We start from the raw sequence: 20920 nt of genomic DNA on the forward strand, positions 1-20920 counted from the left end.
TTGGGTAATAAAACCGAAGCCTTATGTTCTCATTCATTTACCCTGTTGAAACCTACACAAGCTTTTTGTCGTTCTCTCTCTCTCGCTCTCTCTCTCTCTCTCTCTCTCTCACACACACACACACACACACACACACACACACACACACACACACACACACACACACACACACACACACACACTTTCTCTGTCAGCATCATGGCAAAACAACAGAGGATTAAATGGGGCCAGGGATTTTCAAGAATTACCCTCTTCTTATAATAGTCTGGTCTTTGGAAGAAGTGTAAAAGTTTAAAAGTAGCTGAATTAGATTCATTTAAATAAATAGTTGCTGTAATTTATGAGTTAGTTATTACCAATGACTGCAGAAAACATGGACTACCTAATAGATCCCCGAAAATGAAGCCAAAACATCTCTATCGCCCCCTGGTGTCTGGCTTCAGTATAGGTCTAAAACCTCGCCTTCTCTAGGTTAGCGGAGGGCACTGGGGTCAGACTAAAATAAAAATAAAAGAAAAAAGTTCCCAAAGATTTTGTTTTGCATTATCAGTAGTTTTCATCACGCTGATTTGTGTTCAAGGGGTGTCCTTTCTCATAAGTTTGATTCTAATTACTACCATAATGCTGTTAAATTGGGGTCCAACGTCAACATAACTGACAGCTGCAGTCACGGAGAAACCTGCCTATCTAATGGCAGATAGAGCGGGGATGCTGAGAGGTCAAGTGTTTACTTTCCAAAACCACGACCGACTGTTTCAAAATTATAGCTGAGGTGTTTTTCGGTAAACTGGACAAACCCACCGAAGGACCCGAGCATCCCGCCGTACTTTTTCGGTAAATTACTCTAATCCGTAACTAATTCACCCTGATTACAGGAATCAAGAGAAAGTCACCGGGATGCTCAGTCACTAACTAACGTTACTGTATAAGGATTACAGTAATACATGAGTATTATACTGTAAGACCTGGACTCTCCTAATGTGCAGAGCTGCTTATTAAGGAAATAAAAGTGACGTAGCAGTATAGCCCAAGAGATGGCAATAGTGCAACATTGTTGGATGCAAGCTGCCTTTAAAAACAAAAGAAGAAGAAGAACACGCACGCACGCGCGCACGTACACATTATTTCCTTCCTCCTAGCTGAACGCTTTCCAACATGGCTGCTGCTGCACAGTGAAGCATCTGAAGTGTGTTTATATGGAGAGAAAAAGGTGTTTTTTCAGGATGTGCAGAGAGACTCGAAAATGAGGAAAGGTGAGTGCTTATATATTAATAATGTACACCCACTCAGTGTGATATGATGAATATTGCAGCGGTGAAGTGTAGTTTAAACAACGCCTGTGTTGCGGTAGCATCTGCCTCTGAGATGGAGGTAAGGAGATATGTGGCCTGACAACAGCTTTGCTTTTAAAGAAGATAGATCGATTAAAAGCTCAAATCGAGACTAGTCTTGTGATAGCTGCTGTTTACAGCAGAACATTTCATTTATAGCTAATGTGACTCACGACATGTCGCTTTGTTGACCTTTGAGAGGTGCTTGTGAAAACACCGACTATTGTCGTTCTCCGCGATAAGATTTTCATTGGTGCGAAGTATTGTGATTTGACAAATTGACATGCTTTTACAGCTTTCATGCTGGAGCTGTAGGCTGGGTTAGTGTTAGGGGTTATGCTTTAAGTACAGCTCTCAAGGTGTACGTGAGCTTATTCATACCCATTCTGTAAAGTTGCTAGAGCCCGTAAAGCCATACGACAAATAAGAGTTTTCACTTGTTTTGCGACGATTTTACTTTAAGTCAAATTCAGAATTCTGACTTTTGTATTTTTCCGTCTTTCTCTTTTGGTCATATTTGTGTCAACACGATCGTTATGTGTGGATAAAATCTACCAAAAGTCTTTGAAACCGCCAGCTACGGTTTACGATTTACTTCACAAATAGGCAAGGCAAGGCAAGGCAAGTTTATTTGTATAGCACAATTCAACAACAAGGTGATTCAAAGTGCTTTACAGAGACATTAGAAACAAGAACAAATAAAAAGCAGGATTTAAAATTGATTAAAACAAGCAAATAAACTAACTAACTAATTAACAAACAAACAAACAAACAAACAACAGTATATAAAATCAAAACAGATAAAATCAGAACAGTAGATAAAATCAGTAGTTAAATGTAAGTTTTGAAATTTAAGCTTAAAAGTGTGGATTTGGTGCTTTATTCAAATGCAGCTGAGAACAGGTGAGTCTTCAACCTGGATTTAAATAAACTGAGTGTTTCAGCTGATCTGAGGCTTTCTGGGAGTTTGTTCCAGATATAAGGAGCATAAAAGCTGAATGCAGCTTCTCCGTGTCTGGTTCTGACTCTGGGAACTGATAAAAGACCGGATCCAGATGACCTGAGGGATCTGGATGGTTCATACTGGGTCAGGAGGTCATTGATGTATTTTGGTCCTAAACCATTCAGAGCTTTATAGGCCAGCATCAGAACTTTAAAGTCTATCCTCTGACGGACAGGCAGCCAGTGTAAGGACCTCAGAGCTGGACTGATGTGGTCCACTTTTTTGGTCTTAGTGAGGACTCGAGCAGCAGAGTTCTGAATGAGCTGTAGTTGTCTGACTGATTTTTTAGGTAGACCTGTAAAGATGCTGTTACAGTAATCAAGCCTACTAAAGATGAATGCATAGGGGGAAAATGTTGGCAGAATTCTGTTTAGCAATGCCTCATTGCCACGGCTTGTGGAGTAAAGTCGACTGGAGCCTATCCCAGTTGACTTTGGGTATGTAGCAAGGTACACCCAGGACAAGTAGCCAGTCTATCACCCAGGCAGAACTGAAGATGTTAACATTTTCAGTGCAAGTATTGACAGCATTAGAAATGAGTATATTAGAGGGACGACTCAGATTGAGCAGTTTTGGGACAAAGTTAAGAGAGGCAAGGTTGAGATGGTTTGAAGATGTACAGATGAGGGATTATTAATATACTGGACAAGGGATGTTGAATTTGGATTTGCTAGGTAAGAGAGTTCATGGATGTAGTGGAGGAAGACACGAAAAGGGCTCTGGTGACAGTAGAGAATGCAAAGAGGCAGATAATTACTGTGGTGACCCCTTAAATGGTCGCTGCTGAAAGTGGTTGTTTAGGTAAAGGCCGAGGGGGCGACCATTTCAGCAGTAGTATGCAGAGATTATGCATTGCTGTGGATGTGGACATACAGATGAACAGTCTTTCCATTGTTTATCCATAACGTCTATGGAGACAAGTTTGCACAATCATAGATATTTGGCATGCGTGCAGAGATGAGTGTTCACTTTTGTCATTTGTTTACATGTTAAGTTTCACATCAAGCCTAAGAATAAAAATAAACTATACCAAAAAGTATGATGATGTCAGTATCAAGGAGATGCAGTATAAGTAGCAGGAGTTATTTCACAGCTACTTGGCAAGGCAGAAATGTTTAAAAGAGGTTCTCTGATAAACACGTAGATGCCTTCACTAGCATGTAGGGGTGGGCGATATATCAAATTTTTTCCACGTACAATGGTTAAGTTGGCTTTATCGTAACCATCGAGGATAAATTGCCATTGCCACTGTGAAATTTTTTTTCTCTCTCACACGCTGGGAATGCATCATTAATTCCCCCGTCCCAATTGGAAAGTTTTCTACCTGGCACACTGTGCTGAGCATGCCTGTTTATATGCTACCAGATTGGGAAAAATTTGGCGTCAGTGGGAGCGTCAGACGAGCGGGGGACTGACACTTGCTGTCATTTGGATTTCACGGGGATGATGCAGAACAAAATGCAATAATTTGCAAAACATGCCGTAAAACTATTTATTATTTATAAAAAGAGAGCAATATCACGAAATTATTCTACCAGCTGAAAAGTCATCCAAATGAAGAATGTTTTAAACTCTGCATGTCACCATCTCCCGTAAACCAAAGAAAACGTTAAACAAACCAGCTGTGATACCCTGGACTATTCTTGTTCAGTCGTTTTAATAGTTACTATAGTTACTGTAAATTGAGGTCATCGCGTGTTTTATTTTACAATTTTTATATGTTACAAGCACAAAAGAGCATCCGTTTATTTTCAGTTGTTTTATTCAATTATTGCTTGATGTCCTTTTTTGTTGCTATGATCTTTAGTTTGTTAAAGGTCTGGTGTTGACCACAGAAAGAGACTTACTGTGACAGTATTGTCATTTGTGAAAAACTGATGGTTAAAAAATGGTTAGGATAAAACATTTAAATTGATTCAAATGTTTTGTATTCAAAGTAGAAGAAAACCTTGGATGGTCGATTTGAATGAGTGTAATTTTAGGCACTATATTGTTGAAAATAATATTTATTTTTGAAGTTTATTTAAACATATTGCTATATGTGTCGTGGTGTAGCCAAAAAAATATCGTGATATTAGATTTTTCTCATATCACCCAGCCCTACTAGCATGTTTCTTCTCTTCCCATTAGTTTCCAGAGATACAATGTTCTCACATTTATACACTGCTTTTCTACTCATACTGACCACTCAAAGAGGTTTAGACTACAGGGCTTTATTATGTACACTTAAAGCACTTTATTCACCTTACAACCAATCAACCAACACCAACACACTCAACAAACTAATCCACGAGGCCAGTAATGTGGCTGTGGAGCTAGACTCTCTGATGGCGGTGTCAGAAAGACTGTTGCTGTCCAAGTCCAGGGAATATATTGGGCATTCCTCCCTCCACCCTTCAGTCTGTCTGCCTGTTCGATTGGCTCACCACTCTCAACTCTTTGCCAAGGAGATTGCTGACTCTGGGGTTTTGTGTCAGTTGAAACTGCTTGTGTTCAAGGTGAGTAGATTCTATGGTGCAGTCTGATTGTCAGTACTGCTGTTATGCTAACACTGGGTGATGTTTCCTGGACTTTATACACCAAATGACACCAAGGTGTTATTCATGTCATCTATGTTGATGACATTCCAGTTAGATATACATTTTTGTTCATGTGCTTTGCATTTTATTCACAGGGCTCTGCATCAACGTTATGACGCGATTCCTGTGCAGCACCTGAGGAAGTAAACAAAACCAGATATCCCAGAGAGAGTTCTCCACTTTTCTTCTGTCACACTGGCAAAGGACGCAGTGCAGGAGGTCTTAACAGGCAGAGAACTGCTTTCTCTGTGCGCATCTTAGCCACTTGATCTACAGCTGCTGGAATCAAAGATGTGTAGCATCTAGAGCTGGACTTTGTGTGGCAGAACTGACAGAATTTGCCACATCTTTGCCTAACAAGGAGCAGAGCATGTAGAGTGGTTGTGGTTGCCATGGAGCCAAGGGATAAGAGACAGGTGAGTCTGGTTGCTTAGATTAGCAAATGCCTTTGGAACGTAAATGTTTCCTGTGTGGATGCTGTTTTAATAGACAGCTACCTTGGTGTTTAGAGTGACCTCAGGAGATTAACTGCCTTGCTGTAACATCATCTACCATGGGGTCTTGTTTTTCCAAGGTTTTTGCTTCTTCAGAGAGAGCAATTTTTCTGCAGACCTATAAACAGAAACCACTGTGATACCAGAAGTGTGTTGGATACAACACAGAGATGTATATGTGTAACAGGCTAATAAAATATTAGAATTTTGCTAACTCGGAGTAAGTGATAACATTTTTGCATTAAAGTGAAAACAAAACACAAATTGTATAAAGGCACAATATAGCCCTGCTTTCAGAAACAGACATAGATGTAACACTGTCTGTAGCTGGATATAAGAAATAAGTGCTTGAAGTCAACTTTTTAAAAACATGTTTAGTGCCATCTTCTGTTAGCATGGAACGTCATGTCACCGGATTGGGTGGTTGTTGATGTCAAGACTCACATTAGTTTATTTTAGCTAGCTAGTAACAGAACCAATAACTCAGGGGAAATTAAAGACAAAAAAAAATCAGTCTAAAGGGATCACTTTTGTGCTGCCCCTGGCTTCAAAAATGAGTGCAAAATCTGTTCAGCACTATTTTATGCAGTAAAATAGTCTCTCTACCAGTGCATCACACCACAAGAATGTTTCTTGCAGAAACACGTTCGAACATGCTGTCTGCAGGAAAACAAACAAAATCTCCACATCGATCCTTCTATCCTTCACTTCCATTTCGCTTTTCCTCATTTCTAAAATGAAGCAATCCAGTCAGTGAGATGACACGAGAGGAAAAAAGCTCTAATTTTCCCAGCACACGTGCTTATGGGATTCCTGACCGTGCTTTGGTAAGAAAGATAGTCATGTTTATGGTGTGATGTGCATGTATTAAAGCTGTTTTGTTGTCAACTAGATTGATGTGCGTAGGAAAAGAGAGACAATTTTATTGCATAAAATAGAACTGATTGCATCAGCTGATTGGTACAATCGACTAGATGAGGAAAAATAATTTTCTTAATCAGGGTTGTCGGTCCGGTGAACCACCTGTCACCTGACTCAAACAGGCTCTTCTCCACACAGTCCTCATTTATAAGGTGCATTACAAGCCCGAACATTATGGTTAACAGGTGGATTTCCCTGTTTCAGTGCAGAGTATGTCCTTGGTTTTAACATAAAACTGATTGTTGCAGCAAGAGACAACACAAAAGTGTCTATTGACTGCAACCAACCCACCTGGTGTCATAACGTTCCGTACTGACAGAAAATGGGGCTAAACATGTTTTTGAGAGTTTGAAACTTTCAAATAAAGAAGAGCTAATTTTCAATCAATAGTGGAATAATTGTGTTTATTCTGTCCTGTCTGGCAGAATTGTTGTCTGAAGACCAAAAAATGGCCAACAGATTTACTTTCCCTAGTGGACCATCATGACATTTACTTTAATGGTCCACTTGATGGTGATATTTTGTTAGGATCTTTTTTTATTTAGTGTTATTGTAATCACAATCTGCTTCAACAACTGCTGGAAAAAATAACACAGCAGAGAAACAACAGCAAGAACCGACATATGCATAAATAACAATAAATAATAAATGTTACTGAACAGCACACAGTACTAATAATGCAAAATATATTTAGAGGCAGCAGCCAAATAATATGGTGTGTCTGTGAATACCTGTTTGTACACCTCATAGGCCCTCACCCCCAGGGCGCCTGAGATATTCTAGATAAAACAAGTAATTTCCCCATGGGGATCAATAAAGTATCCATTATTATTATTATTATTATTATTATTATTATTATATTCTAAGATATGTTGTAAGAGAGGTGGAGTGTAAGACCTGACACGGACAAACAGGCACACAAGAATGCATTCACTCCCTCATGCACACATATACAAATGCTCACACACTCATCCAACATGTAGAGACACAGAAATGAACACCGTACACACACTCACGCTCCCCAGACACCCTCTATACTCCCATGTCCAGTGGTTATAATTGTGCTAATAATTGTGGTTTTTGAAATTCTCAATTTTTTCTTTATTCTATAAGCTCTGGCATTTTGCAGCATATTTACCCTCATACTTTCTGCTGTCGGCCGTCAGCCTGGAAGCTGTATAATTTAAACATGGTGTCAGACTTGGTTAATCTGCATATTTTAATACAACTGGTTTACTGCTGTGTAAAACAAACAGCAGTGTATGAAGCAGCAAAAAATTTTGTTTTTTTTCCCAAGTCGGACTTTGTTGATCAGGTGATTTGATGAAGGATTCCCGCTAGCTGTTTCAAATTAAAGGTTTTAAAGTTGGCTACAGGAACAGCGCTGCTGTTTTGGACGCTAGAAACATGCTTTCTTCCATCTACCTGAGCTCACCATCTCAGTAAGGGTGCTGCCTCTTTGCGCCTCATGCTGTGTAAACAGACTCCAGCTCCATATTCAACTATGCCAATGTTATTATCACTGCCGCTGTTGTTTTATCATGCTTTTTACTGAACAATTGCGGGCTGCATAGGTTTAATGTTGTAAACTCTTTATTCACACACTGCTCCTAACCCTTCCCTCTGCCCACTCCCCGACTCCCCCAAGGCTAATCAAGCCTACCTGTGGGACTTCTAGAATTTTTGATACCCAGCATCAAGACTAATGGTGAAACAAAGGATTTTTTTTTTCTTTTTTAAAATCGACCAGTAAAATGACTGGATTGTTTTATTTTGTTGTTGTTCTTCCAGGAGGAGGATGCTGTGACTCTGGGCCTTTCAACTGGCCAGGCTCTTGAGAAGCTCCGGGACCAGTTAAGCAGCTTGCTGGAACAGCATCAGAGAGTTGCATGCAGACGAACATCTGTGCTGGTACGCACACACTTGTGTCTACACTTTTAAACCAGTGGTCCTTACTTTAGAACCTTATTTCCCCGTTTTGGATTTTCCATATATGTGGCTATATCTGTAAATTATGCTACATATGTATGCACTATTCCTTGGATGGCGGTACCTGGTGAGGTTAACAACTTCACTGCTGTTTTCTGTTCGTGCCAAAAAGGAGCTGTCACGGTGACTCGGTGTCACGGTTCGATATTTTTTCGATACAAAAAAATGTTCATGCTTTTTTAATTTGTCATTTATTAAAATTATAAATATATATTTTAACTCAAAAGTACAGTTTTTAAATTTAATGTTGCTGAAACAACAAAGGGATAAAAAATAAATCTATCTGATGGAGGAATCCCTCATCTTTGGAAAAGAGTTTATTACAGAGAAATGGCTCTTTCCAAAATAAAAGCTATACTATACGCTTCTTCTGGGCTATATTCTCAGCAGCATATTAAACATATCAGGTCCCCATGAAGAGAATCCTGTGCTAACTGCTGTCTAAATGACTCGGGTAAAGTTTGTAGCATGCGTGCTTGTTGTTTTTGTCTGCTTCCACTTGTCTTTGCACTAGGATGATGTCGGCGTAAATGTGCAGTCATATTCGTTGTGTTCCCACTAGTGCTGTCAGCGTTAATCTCGTTAAAATGACATTAACGCCACAACACGGCAAATCTCCGTTAACGAGCTACCGCGGATCGCCCCGTGCGTGGGGCTGGACGGCCAACACGTTAACGAGCTAACTGCGCTAACACACTAGCTCCCACCCATGTAATTGAGCATTGCGTGGCACATCCAACATACTGTTTTACTTTAGTCCATGACGCGCTTACCTTCAGGGTCATACTTAACTTGAAGACCAAAATAGTTCCAAAGGCCAGATCTGAATGAGGGTGGGGGAGGTTCAATTTCGGGTAGCGTTGAGGCAGTTGCCATGTTGCAACGAGCTTAGCTTCCGTCTTGCTAGCATGTGCTGCACTCAGTGGATCTGCACTGGACAGTGCAGCCTAGGCGGAGTAGTCGAACGCAGATCCACTTACAGCATTGTCAGAAGGAAAGTTGATAAAATAAATTTAAAATGTTGTATTGTTCGATACATATGCGTACCGAACCGAAAGCACTGTATCGAACGGTTCAATATCGATACGAGTATCGTTGCGCCCCTAATAAATAAATATTTATTTATTTATAAGCCTTACATACTTGTGAGGCTCTGTGTACATACACATGTGCTCTGTGTAGGCACACTACTTTGTAATGTAACATGTTGTATATTGTTGTGCTTACTTGCTTTTGTTTTGGGGACATTTCCATAGGAACAGTGGCAAAATAGCTTCCTTTACCATGGTAATCGTCACTCTTGTGTCCATTGGCCGGGTGCTGCTCTCACTCTGCTGGTGGTGGTGGGACTCGTCTGTTGCCATGGTAGCCAGCCGAAGGGGAGGTATGTAACCTCTTTTTGGGATGTCTTATTCTTCACCTCCACACGGTGGTAAGTCCACATAGCTGTCAGTGCTTTGAGAGCTTTCTTCTCGGCACATGAGGGATTCTCTACAAGATAGCATCCTTTCCAAAAAAAAAGCACTGGTTGAAATTCTAGTTAGTTTGCATTAAAAATGTTTAGCACAGCCAGGTAATTGAGAAATGCATCTCCCTCGTCCACCATGATGAGAGATATTTCATCACTGTATTCTTTGATCTTTCATTCATAGCTGTGGTCTTCTGTCTTCACCTCCACAGTGCTGGTATAGAGCTCCTGAATGCCGCTGCTCTCCTTCTCCTCTTGGTGCTGAACCTGTGTCTGGGTGGACGCCAGGAGAGACTGAAGCGAAATGAGATGATATGGCGCCTAAAGGCCATCATCACACAGCTCAGTGGTGAGTAAGGCTCATGACTGCATTACTGCAAACACAGAAGAATTGAGGAACTTGTATTCTCTGTAAAAGTCGCATTTGTTTGTTTAGTTTTGTTTGTTGTTGTTGTAATTGTTTTTTGTTTTACCTTCTTCAAATCCTATTTCATTAACAAGAGTTAGTCTGTCATGTTAGTTCTTCTTTTGTTCTCTAAATGAGTCCTCAATTTTGTAATTCATTATCCTAGATTACTTGTCAGCCTGTGTTGGTGAAGTGAAATGGCCTTCATCTCTCTACCCTGACCTTTACACACCCTCATCCCCATCGTGGTCCCTTCACTGGACCTATCGTGACTCTCAGCTGGTTAACCTGCCTGTTAGTCTTCTGGTGGAAGGCGATATCATTGCTTTGAGACCTGGTCAAGAGGCCTTTGCATCACTTAGAGGCATTAAGGTTAGTCTGCATTTACTGTAAGCTGTAGTATACTTTTGTAAGATAGTATCTATTTTTTTGAGTAAATAACAATTTTCAAAAGCTTTAAAAAGCAACACGTATCACAATTTGTATCGGCAGCTTAAGCCTGTATTTAGGTATTAGACACAATCTCACCCGGTATTTCCTCTGCTGGTAGGAATAACAAATACATCAACTGGAAGTTTATCAGCCACATTTAGACAAAACTAATGCATTGTTGTATGATATGTGGTAAAAAGGATGGACAGGATATTTTTGTTATTAGTTTGTGTAAAAAATTCTATTTAATACATTGTTTTTTACACTGTTTATGAAAATGGAGGCAAAAAAATAAATAGTTTTACAGGTGGAGACCTCTGACCTTTTTTCCCCTCATCATCATTTTCTGACTGGATGCTTTGCTGAGTTTTCATCTTTTCTACTGGAAGCACGAGACGATACCTGCACCATACACATGTTTCACAGGAGGTCCAACTCCTCTAGGATGCCACATCAGTACTTTCTTTTGCTAAAAGGTTTGCTGTGTCTCGCAGCATAGTCTTGAGACTATGATTGACAGTGCAGCAGACAGGTGGTTAAATCTAGGAGAGCTGACAGGGCCATAGAAGGTCCTTAACCTGTCAGTAAGACCGGTATCTGGTATCTCAGAAATTATAATTGTTCTTTTTTTTTTTTCTTTTCATTTTTCCTCCTCAGGATGATGAGCACATTGTGCTTGAACCAGGAGATTTATTCCCACCATTCTCCCCTCCTCCTTCACCACGGGCCAATGAGAAAAGAGGACCCCAGAGCCCCCAGCAACACCGCCTCTTCAGAGTGGTCTGTACTCCAGTCCTGGACACGATAAGGTAGGGAACATAGCCATATTTATTTTTTTGTTTTTTGTTTTTTAAACCAAATATTGGAATTACTTCTAATATCCTCAAATATTAAAAATGAATGTTAAAAGTATTATACAGTCTTTCATGTACATATGCATTTTTTTGGTGGGATGGAAGCAAAACATACATACATGACATTCACCTTAGGTTAACATTAGGTTATGCACATTAATGCACCAGTGTGCTGTTTAAAAGGTCAAAAGGGCAAATCTTCATCTGCCCACCATAACAGAAAAATAAACAGCAAAGTTACTGTTCTCCAAAAGGAGCAATGCTTCCCATTTGCAGTTTGCTAGATAACCCAGAAGACTGATGATAAATTTGTTTGTGCCCGAATGAGACCACAATACAGCTGTTTAGTATAAATGGACATTATTTCATCTGTGAAATTATAGTGGAGGTAAGTATAACTTTGATCCTGTTATCCTGGATCTGCATCAAACTTGAGTTAATTTTCTTCTGACCATTTTATTATCAAAACGTTGCTTCAGGAAACAGTACTGCAACTCAGTCTGTGGCTTTTGGAAAGTAAATATTAAGAAATCACACTTTTTCTCAATTGTGACATTTTATTTGAACATTAGCTTGCGCTCGTACCCATATTGACAAAAGTTAATTGGCTATACTGCTGTCATGTGACTATGATGTAATGAAAAGAAACCATAACATCTCACAGATGAAGAATGATGATGAACATAAGAAGAGTATCAATGGGAATGAATGGTAATGGAAAAAAGTTGTTAAACTTTGGTAAAATCATTTGTATTTCTGTCTGTCTTTTATCCAACAGGAACAATTTGGAGTTGGCCCTGTCTCGCCCAGTCACTGTGCTCGATAATGAGAGATTTACAGTACAGTCGGTTATCACCAAGCTAGTCTGTCCTGTTGTACTGGTGAGTAGTTGGTGTGTTCTTCCTAATGTATTCTGCATTGTATTTGAACATGAACATGTAAATATGTGCAGTCTTATGTGTGTTTTGCTCCCCTCTTCTAGGTGGCATTCCTGCTTGTTAACACTGTTCGCTTTCTTCTTACTGCCCCCAGCCTCACTCCTAGATGCTACAATTTTGTTCAGCTTCAGGTAAAATAATTCAAAGCAGTAAATGTGCAGACAGCAAAGACTGTAATGTATTAGTGATGTAGGGACACAGCCAACCAGTGTGTATGTAAAGGTGTTTTTTGTGATTACTATTGATAATAAACTTTCCTAACAGTTTGTTCTGTGTTGGCACCAAACATAATGATTGTACTAAGAATATTCTTGAAAGCGAAAAAGACTGGACAGAAATGTGTGTATGACTTGTTTTTTCAGCTAATGGGTGTTCTGCCCATTTTGCCCCTGCTCTTTCCTATTATGTGGGTGCTGGTGAATGCTTACGGAGAGGCCAGGGTCCTCGCCGAGTTCAGCCGTGTGTCACCAGCTGGCCTGGTAAGGGACATGCACACAGGGACACGGTCAAACACACACACAAATGTGACATGCAATGACAGGAGAAAAGGCTTCAGTTATTATCAGTGGATTTTTTTTTAATTTTTTTTTTTTACTTTTAGTAACAGGTCTAAAAGAACACATCAAATCAAAATGTATTTATATAGCACATATTAAAAACAACAAAGCTGACCATAGTGCTTCACAGTCAGTAAAAGCATGAGACAATTAAAATAAACAATAAGAAAACAGGGCAGGAAACAATAGGTGACAACACAACAAGCCAGATAACAACCAACTAGTTAGAATCAAAAGCCAAAGTAAAAAGATGGTACGAATATGAACAGGGAGGTTATTCCAGAGTCTAGGTGCTATGGTTGCAAAGGCCCGGTCGCCTCTCAACGTCAGTCGAGACCTAGGTTGTGCTAGGAGCATCTGATTGGACGATCTTAGTGCTCTATTGGGATTGTACAAGTGGAGGAGTTCGGAAAGATAGCTGGGTGCTAAATTATTTAGAATTTTAAAAGTGAACAAAAGAATTTTAAAATCTATACGATATTTAACAGAGAGCCAATGTAAGCTGGCTAAAATTGGAGTGATGTGTTCATAGATTCTCGTACCTGTTAAGAGGCGCGCAGCTGCATTCTGAACTAACTGAAGCATGTTGGAGGCTGTAGAGGGAGTTACAGTAGTCCAGTCTGGATGTGATAAATGCGTGGATAAGCTTTTCAAGGTCCTTTAGAGGTAGGAACAGCTTTGCTTTGGATATCTGACGCAACTGGTGAAAGCTGTTGTTTACCACAGTGGAGACCTGTTTCTCAAGTTTAAAAGCGCCATCCAGGAACACTCGGAGGTTTCTTACAGTGAGCGAGAAATGGCTAGCAAGAGGACCTAGGCCATCAGCTAACTGGTCTGGCGGAGTGTGACTATCAAAAACAATGATTTCGGTCTTATTCTCATTCAGTGTCAGAAAATTATGTGATAACCAAATTTTAACTTCATGCAGACAGTTGAACAGAGGTTGCAAAGAAGCAGACACATCGGATTTCAAAGGTGAATAAATCTATAACTATTATTTCTAGAACTCTTCAAACCCCGATAATAACACCAATGCTTTTTTCTCAACAAGTCCTTCAGGGACACAGACACATTTAGTTGTACACACTGAGTAGAACTACAGCATTACTCCAACTACTGTTGGAGTAATGCTTTTAGATAGCGATAAATGACTAAATGAAATTCAGTCATGTGTGTCAAGAATAACTTTAATGCACCTTCGGATTCCTTCTCCAAATTCTACTGAAGGAATGGACTTCATTCTTCCAAAATCAATTTCATCAATAGCTTTTGTGATGGAGAACGCTGTCTTTAGCAGTTTCAGTAATGGCTGGCAACAGTAGTTTGCTCAATGACCCCACTGTTGATACATGTGTTTGTGCACGGATGAGACCCCAATACAGCTGTTTAGTATAAATGAACATTATTTCATCTGTGAAGTTATAGTGGACGTAGTATAACTTCTTATTGTCTGCATTAAACTTGAGCATGAGTTAATTTTCTGTTAATGGATGATTTTCTCACCTTTTTTATTGTCAAAATGTTGCTTCTACCAGCAGCACTGCAACTCAGTCGGTGGTTTTGAGGGTAAATACTAAGAAATAGGAATATATAAACAGTCTTGTGGTGACATAATGGCTGACAAATTCTATCACAGTAAATAGTCAATGAGATCACACTTTTTCTTACACTCTTACCTGTATTGACAAAAGTTTATCCGTCACAGTAAGGGTAATATCTAATGGCTGACAACAACTCTGGGTGGCCAGTCATAGCCTTTAAAAACATACCCTTTAAGTGTAAATTTGTTTGAAAAGGTGAAAAATCATCTTTTGAGGCTTTGAAGCTAATTTCAACCATTCACCAAATTTTCTTCTGACAAAGGTTCTAAAATAGATCTAAATGGTACACAGATTAAATCTTTCTAAAGTCAATATTTGGTAGATGTCTAGGTCATATATAGTTTATTTTTTCCTTTCAAAATGCGATATCAGGCTTTTTTGTGGTGAAATGTTTGTGATTAAACAGCAATAACAATACCAGGCTTTGGTCATAAAGATGGAAGTAATGTGCCTTTGAAGGTTTCAGTAGTTGAACCTGTCAAAGGAATGTTGGCTGAGTGTTGGTGCATCAGATGTCAGAATTTGGACTTCAAGTTGGACTTCTAACTCACAAAGCCAGAGCAGCCCCACCAGCCCCATATTCTGAATCTAATTAGGAGCAATGCATGTAAGTGTTGGTAAAAATGTAAAAATTCGAATTTAGTCTGCTGCAAATTGCACGATAAAGGTGAAGGCATCACTTTAGGGCCCAGACCAGTGTTCATGGCGTCTCATCAAATATAGGTTATCCAGTGTTTTTGTGTCTGCTGTTTGCTAACTTCTGATCGTCTGCACTGCACACTGTTTCAGATGTTTTTCTTCTTCAGTTCAGTAATAACAGTGCACATGCACACACAAACACACACACACCATATCCCACACAGAGGAGGCACAGTGAGAGCCTCCTTCTGTGTTTTAACTAGACTCTTCTCTTGCCCTAGCTTGCTAAGTTCTCTGAGGACACTCTAAGCAGCTACACCGAGATGGTTTCCTCCCAGGTATAACCTCATGCTGTTTGACACCCCATTCTCTCCCCCCGCCTAAACTTGCTTGGCTCCCAAATCCACCTGAACGAACCCACTCACTGTCTTTACCCGTTTGTTTGCAACCCTTCTGTGGAACCATTGTACATAGCTCTTGCTACTTTTCCACCTTCCTCTCTCACCCTCAGTCCCACTTACATCTGAATGTCTTACATAGACATTAGATTCGGTGTCCTTTTTGTTTGCTTTTTGCTTTCATCCAAATACTTGACTTTGCTTTCTGTTTGTAAATGCTGTACATGTGATTTCCCTCTCTTTGAATGGTTTTGTTTGGACATTATTAGTCAACACAATTTGACCAAGCAACTCTTCATGTGATTTTACACTCAGATGCCTCCCGTTATAAGATAAGATAACCTTTATTAGTCCCACACGTGGGAAATTTGTTTTGTCATCGAATAGTTACCTTCAATAATCTATCCTGTGTGTTTAAGATTATGTGTTCATGTCCATGGTTACTACTTCTGTTCCCACCACCTTACACAGCTTCTAACCAAACTCAGTCATTGTCTTCTGTTATAACTGGACAGTAACAACTGCCACCAGTCTGTCTTTTTGCAAACATTTAGTATTTGGCGTTTGAATCAGAGAAAATGATAGAAAGTGTTGAGGATAAGAGAGGCACTGACTCTTTGTTGGACCTTTCACCTCTGCTTTTTTGCTTATACTGCATGACTGGAAATTAGGTTTCCTCTCCTTGTGTCCTCTCCTTATCAACAGTGAACCATGAAAATATTTTCCACCTAATTTCATGAAATAAAGTTTGACTTTGTGTTTGGAAGACATGCTGGTCAGTGAGCTGCAGGGGAGTTCAATGAAAGACTTTGAACTCCTCTGTGGCTGTCAATCCTGCACATTAGCAGCTCAATCTGTTATTTAAACTTGTAGGGAACATGTCTATAGAAAAGGGAAGTGTAGTGGACAAATTTGCATTCACGAAAGAGAACTGGGGTGGCTACTTCTGCTGACAATCTAATTACGGTATCTGACAGCTTAGTAGAAGAGGAAGATTCATCAAGAGGAAGGTTTCTCTGTTAAACATGCTCCTGATCTGAACCTAATGACACTTCAGATCTCTGCAATACACTTCAGTTCTCTGACATGCAGTGATCAGGCATAAAGTTTATGACCACTGACAATAATAATAAAGTGATTATCTCTTCATATTGGCATCTGGGTTAGTGGGTGGGATACGGGGGGGGGGGGGGGTATTTATGCATAGAGAAAAGGCAGGTCTGTTATGTATTTCTTACTGGATACAGGCACCCTAGTCAGGAGTGGAGCACCCGACCTGAGGTCCAAAGGCGATTGGTGTTCCTACATGTATATTGCCCCTCCTCATAAGACTCATACATTTTAGTCATGTATTTAAGCATTTAGGTTTTTGATATCTAGTAGTAAGTAATAATAATAATAATAATGGATACTTTATTGATCCCCATGGGGAAATTACTTGTTTTTCTCTGCATTTGACCCATTCACTCAGTGAAGCAGTGGGCAGCCCACTAAGCAGGCGCCCGGGGAGCAGTGTGTAGGGACGGTACCTTGCTCAGGGGTACCTCAGGGTAGCCGTTAAGTGGATTCGAACCGCCGACCTTCCGATCATGGGGCGACCACTTTACCTACTGAGCTATCCCTGCCCCTAGTAGTTCTCTTGATAACTGTGTGTCTGTGTGTGTGTTTTCACTTAAGCAGGAGATGCTCCGATGTGTATGGAGACACCTGGTTGCTGTCCTGAAGGGAAAATCTCAGACACTCTGCTGTACTTCCAGCCTTTTACATACACTGGGATCTGTCACAGTGAGTATTGTAGGCCATTAGACAAATACATCTAGGTAAAAAAATGCTACCCAAAATGCATTTCATGTTGCGTCTAGATCAAATTAAAAATAGAATAAAATTATATGCAGCTCTGTTCTGTAAGCTTTTGATATATGATCATAGAACAGAACACCTACCGGTAATCTGTGCTGGCTAACCTCATATCAAATTTCTATGTAAACTTAGGGTATTTTCATACCTGCAGTATTAAGTCCATTTAAATCAAACTCGGGTTAGTTTTCCTGCTTGATGCAGTTCATTTGTGCAGATCTGAACACAGTAACTGCTCTCAGGTGTGGTACCATCCAGTTACCTGACCCGAATCCAAGTAACAATGCATCCACTTAACACACTGTTTACTGCTACAACTACACGTTTCTTTTCCAGCTATTTATTAATGAGTGACTATATATATATATATATATATATATATATATATATATATATATAAAAACACCCAGCACGCCCCTGCGGGCGGTTTATCCTTCAAGCTCGGGTCCTCTACCAGAGGCCTGGGAGCTTGAGGGTCCTGCGCAGTATCTTAGCTGTTCCCAGGACTGCGCTCTTCTGGACAGAGATCTCCGATGTTGTTCCCGGGATCTGCTGGAGCCACTCGCCTAGCTTGGGAGTGACCGCACCTAGTGCTCCGATTACCACGGGGACCACCGTTACCTTCACCCTCCACATCCTCTCGAGCTCTTCTCTGAGCCCTTGGTATTTCTCCAGCTTCTCGTGTTCCTTCTTCCTGATATTGCTGTCATTCGGAACCGCTACATCGATCACTACGGCCGTCTTCTTCTGTTTGTCTACCACCACTATGTCCGGTTGGTTAGCCACCACCATTTTGTCCGTCTGTATCTGGAAGTCCCACAGGATCTTAGCTCGGTCATTCTCCACCACCCTTGGGGGCATCTCCCATTTTGACCTCGGGACTTCCAGGTTATACTCGGCACAGATGTTCCTGTACACTATGCCGGCCACTTGGTTATGGCGTTCCTTGCCTGCTAGCATCTTGCACCCTGCTGTTATGTGCTGGATTGTCTCTGGGGCATCTTTACACAGCCTGCACCTGGGGTCTTGCCTGGTGTGATAGACCCCAGCCTCTATGGATCTTGTGCTCAGAGCTTGTTCTTGTGCTGCCATGATTAGTGCCTCTGTGCTGTCTTTCAGTCCAGCTTTGTCCAGCCACTGGTAGGATTTCTGGATATCAGCCACCTCCTCTATCTGCCGGTGGTACATACCGTGCAGGGGCCTGTCCTTCCATGATGGTTCCTCGTCTCCCTCCTCTTTCTTGGGTTTCTGCTGCCTGAGGTATTCACTGAGCACTCGGTCAGTTGGGGCCATCTTCCCAATGTATTCTTGGATGTTCGTTGTCTCATCCTGGACTGTGGTGCTGACACTCACCAGTCCCCGGCCCCCTTCCTTCCGCTTAGCGTACAGCCTCAGGGTGCTGGATTTGGGGTGAAACCCTCCATGCATGGTAAGGAGCTTTCTTGTCTTTATGTCAGTGGCTTCTATCTCCTCCTTTGGCCAGCCTATTACCCCAGCAGGGTACCTGATCACGGGCAGGGCGTACGTGTTGATGGCCCGGATCTTGTTCTTACCATTCAGCTGACTCCTCAGGACTTGCCTGACCCTCTGCAGGTACTTGGTGGTTGCAGCTTTTCTAGCGGCCTCTTCATGGTTCCCATTCGCCTGTGGGATCCCCAAGTACTTGTAACTGTCCTCTATGTCTGCAATGTTGCCTTCTGGTAGTTCAATCCCCTCAGTTCTGACTACCTTCCCTCTCTTTGTTACCATCAGACTACACTTCTCCAGTCCCAACGACATTCCAATGTCATTGCTGTATAGCCTGGTAGTGTGGATCAGTGAATCGATGTCTCGTTCACTCTTGGCATACAGCTTGATGTCATCCATGTACAGGAGGTGGCTGACAACTACTCCGTTCCGTAGTCGGTATCCGTAGCCAGTCTTGTTAATGATCTCACTGAGGGGGTTCAGGCCTATGCAGAACAGCAGTGGGGACAGAGCATCTCCTTGGTAGATCCCGCACTTGATGGTGACTTGTGCTATGGGCTTGGAGTTGGCCTCTAGTGTTGTACGCCACATCCCCATTGAGTTCCTGATGAAGGCTCTTAGGGTCCCATTGATCTTGTACAATTCTAGGCATTCCAGTATCCAGCTGTGGGGCATTGAGTCAAAGGCCTTCTTGTAATCAATCCAGGCAGTGCACAGGTTGGTCAGTCTGGTCTTGCAGTCTCGGCTGACTGTTCTGTCTACCAGTAGCTGGTGTTTTGCGCCTCTGGTATTCTTGCCAATCCCTTTCTGTGTCCCGCTCATGTATTGACCCATGTGCCTGTTCATCTTAGCCGATATGATGCCTGACAGGAGCTTCCATGTAGTACTGAGGCAGGTTATTGGTTGGTAGTTGGAGGGGACCGGTCCCTTCTTGGGGTCCTTGGGGATCAGGACCGTCCGGCCTTCAGTTAGCCATTCCGGGTGTCTCTCGTTAACTAGCAGCTGGTTCATTTGTGCTGCCAGACGCTCGTGGAGTGCAGTCAGCTTCTTCAGCCAGTAGGCGTGAACCATGTCGGGCCCTGGTGCTGTCCAACTCTTCATACTGGAGACCCTTTCTTGGATATCTGCCACTGTGATGGTTACTGGACCCTGTTCAGGGAGGTCGCTGTGGTCAGCCCTCAGATCCTCTAGCCACTGAGCATTGCCGTTATGGGTTGCATCCTTCTCCCATATGCTCTTCCAGTATTGCTCCGTCTCCAGCCTTGGTGGTGCTGTTCTCTTATTGTTCCCTTGCCACTGAGAGTACACCTTTGCTGGTTCTGTGGAGAACAGCTGGTTTATTCTCCTGCCTTCTATCTCTCTGGTGTACCTCCTCAAGCGGCTGGCCAAGGCTGTGAGTCTTTGCTTGGCAGTTTCCAAGGCCTCAGGTATGGACAGCTTGCTGTATTTCTTAGGCACCTTATTTGTCGCACCTTTCTGCAACTCCGTTAGTTGGCTAACCTCCCTCCGTGCTACTTTGATCTTGCCCTCTAGCCTCCTTCTCCATGGAGGTTACTGCCCCTTGTGGCTGTTCAACTTGTAGCCAAGCATCTCACTGATCACTGTTGCCGTATTGTAGATCAGCTTGTTAGTGTCGGTAATCGTGGTTGTAGGTATTGCCCGTAGTGCTGCATTAACATCATCTAGCAGACCTTCTGAGGGTACTTCACGTAATCTTGGTAACCGGCTACGGGGGATCCAGGTTTCAAGCTTGGCCATGATCCTATTTTTCAGGTCAGTTCCTCTCGCACTCAACGATCCTTCTCCTATCGCACTTGGGGCTATGTACCCAATCTCGGGTGGGGGTGATGATATCTCCCCCCTGACCTGGCGTCCTGACTCCTCCTTGCCGTAGCATTTGTGTTGTACCTCGTCAATCTCTAGCTGTGAGAGCAGTCCCTTCTTTCGAATGTTGGAACACTGAGCTACTAGTTGTTTCGCCGAAGA

The 20920-nt window shown here is 41.7% G+C and overlaps 1 protein-coding gene across 6 annotated transcripts in view; it reads left to right on the plus strand.

The window, feature by feature from the left end:
- The first annotated feature begins 1107 nt into the window (after positions 1 to 1107).
- The window catches only part of tmem94 (transmembrane protein 94), a 38467-nt gene continuing 18654 nt past the window's right edge, over positions 1108 to 20920 (plus strand). Inside the window, exons 1-12 of one of the 6 annotated variants that reach the window (XM_026177594.1) lie at positions 1108 to 1253; positions 5009 to 5329; positions 8120 to 8239; positions 9574 to 9701; positions 9998 to 10134; positions 10358 to 10563; positions 11281 to 11432; positions 12256 to 12358; positions 12460 to 12546; positions 12778 to 12894; positions 15494 to 15550; positions 17288 to 17395. In XM_026177594.1, the coding sequence (XP_026033379.1) occupies positions 5306 to 5329; positions 8120 to 8239; positions 9574 to 9701; positions 9998 to 10134; positions 10358 to 10563; positions 11281 to 11432; positions 12256 to 12358; positions 12460 to 12546; positions 12778 to 12894; positions 15494 to 15550; positions 17288 to 17395 (1239 nt within the window). In that variant the 5' untranslated portion in view covers positions 1108 to 1253; positions 5009 to 5305. Of the gene's footprint in view, positions 1254 to 5008; positions 5330 to 5408; positions 6235 to 8119; positions 8240 to 9573; positions 9702 to 9997; positions 10135 to 10357; positions 10564 to 11280; positions 11433 to 12255; positions 12359 to 12459; positions 12547 to 12777; positions 12895 to 15493; positions 15551 to 17287; positions 17396 to 20920 lie in introns of those variants that run through there. The other 5 variants (XM_026177595.1, XM_026177592.1, XM_026177593.1 and 2 more) reach the window with 5 other exon arrangements.

This window comes from Astatotilapia calliptera, chromosome 8 (assembly GCF_900246225.1).
Source record: "Astatotilapia calliptera chromosome 8, fAstCal1.2, whole genome shotgun sequence".
NCBI lineage: Eukaryota > Metazoa > Chordata > Actinopteri > Cichliformes > Cichlidae > Astatotilapia > Astatotilapia calliptera.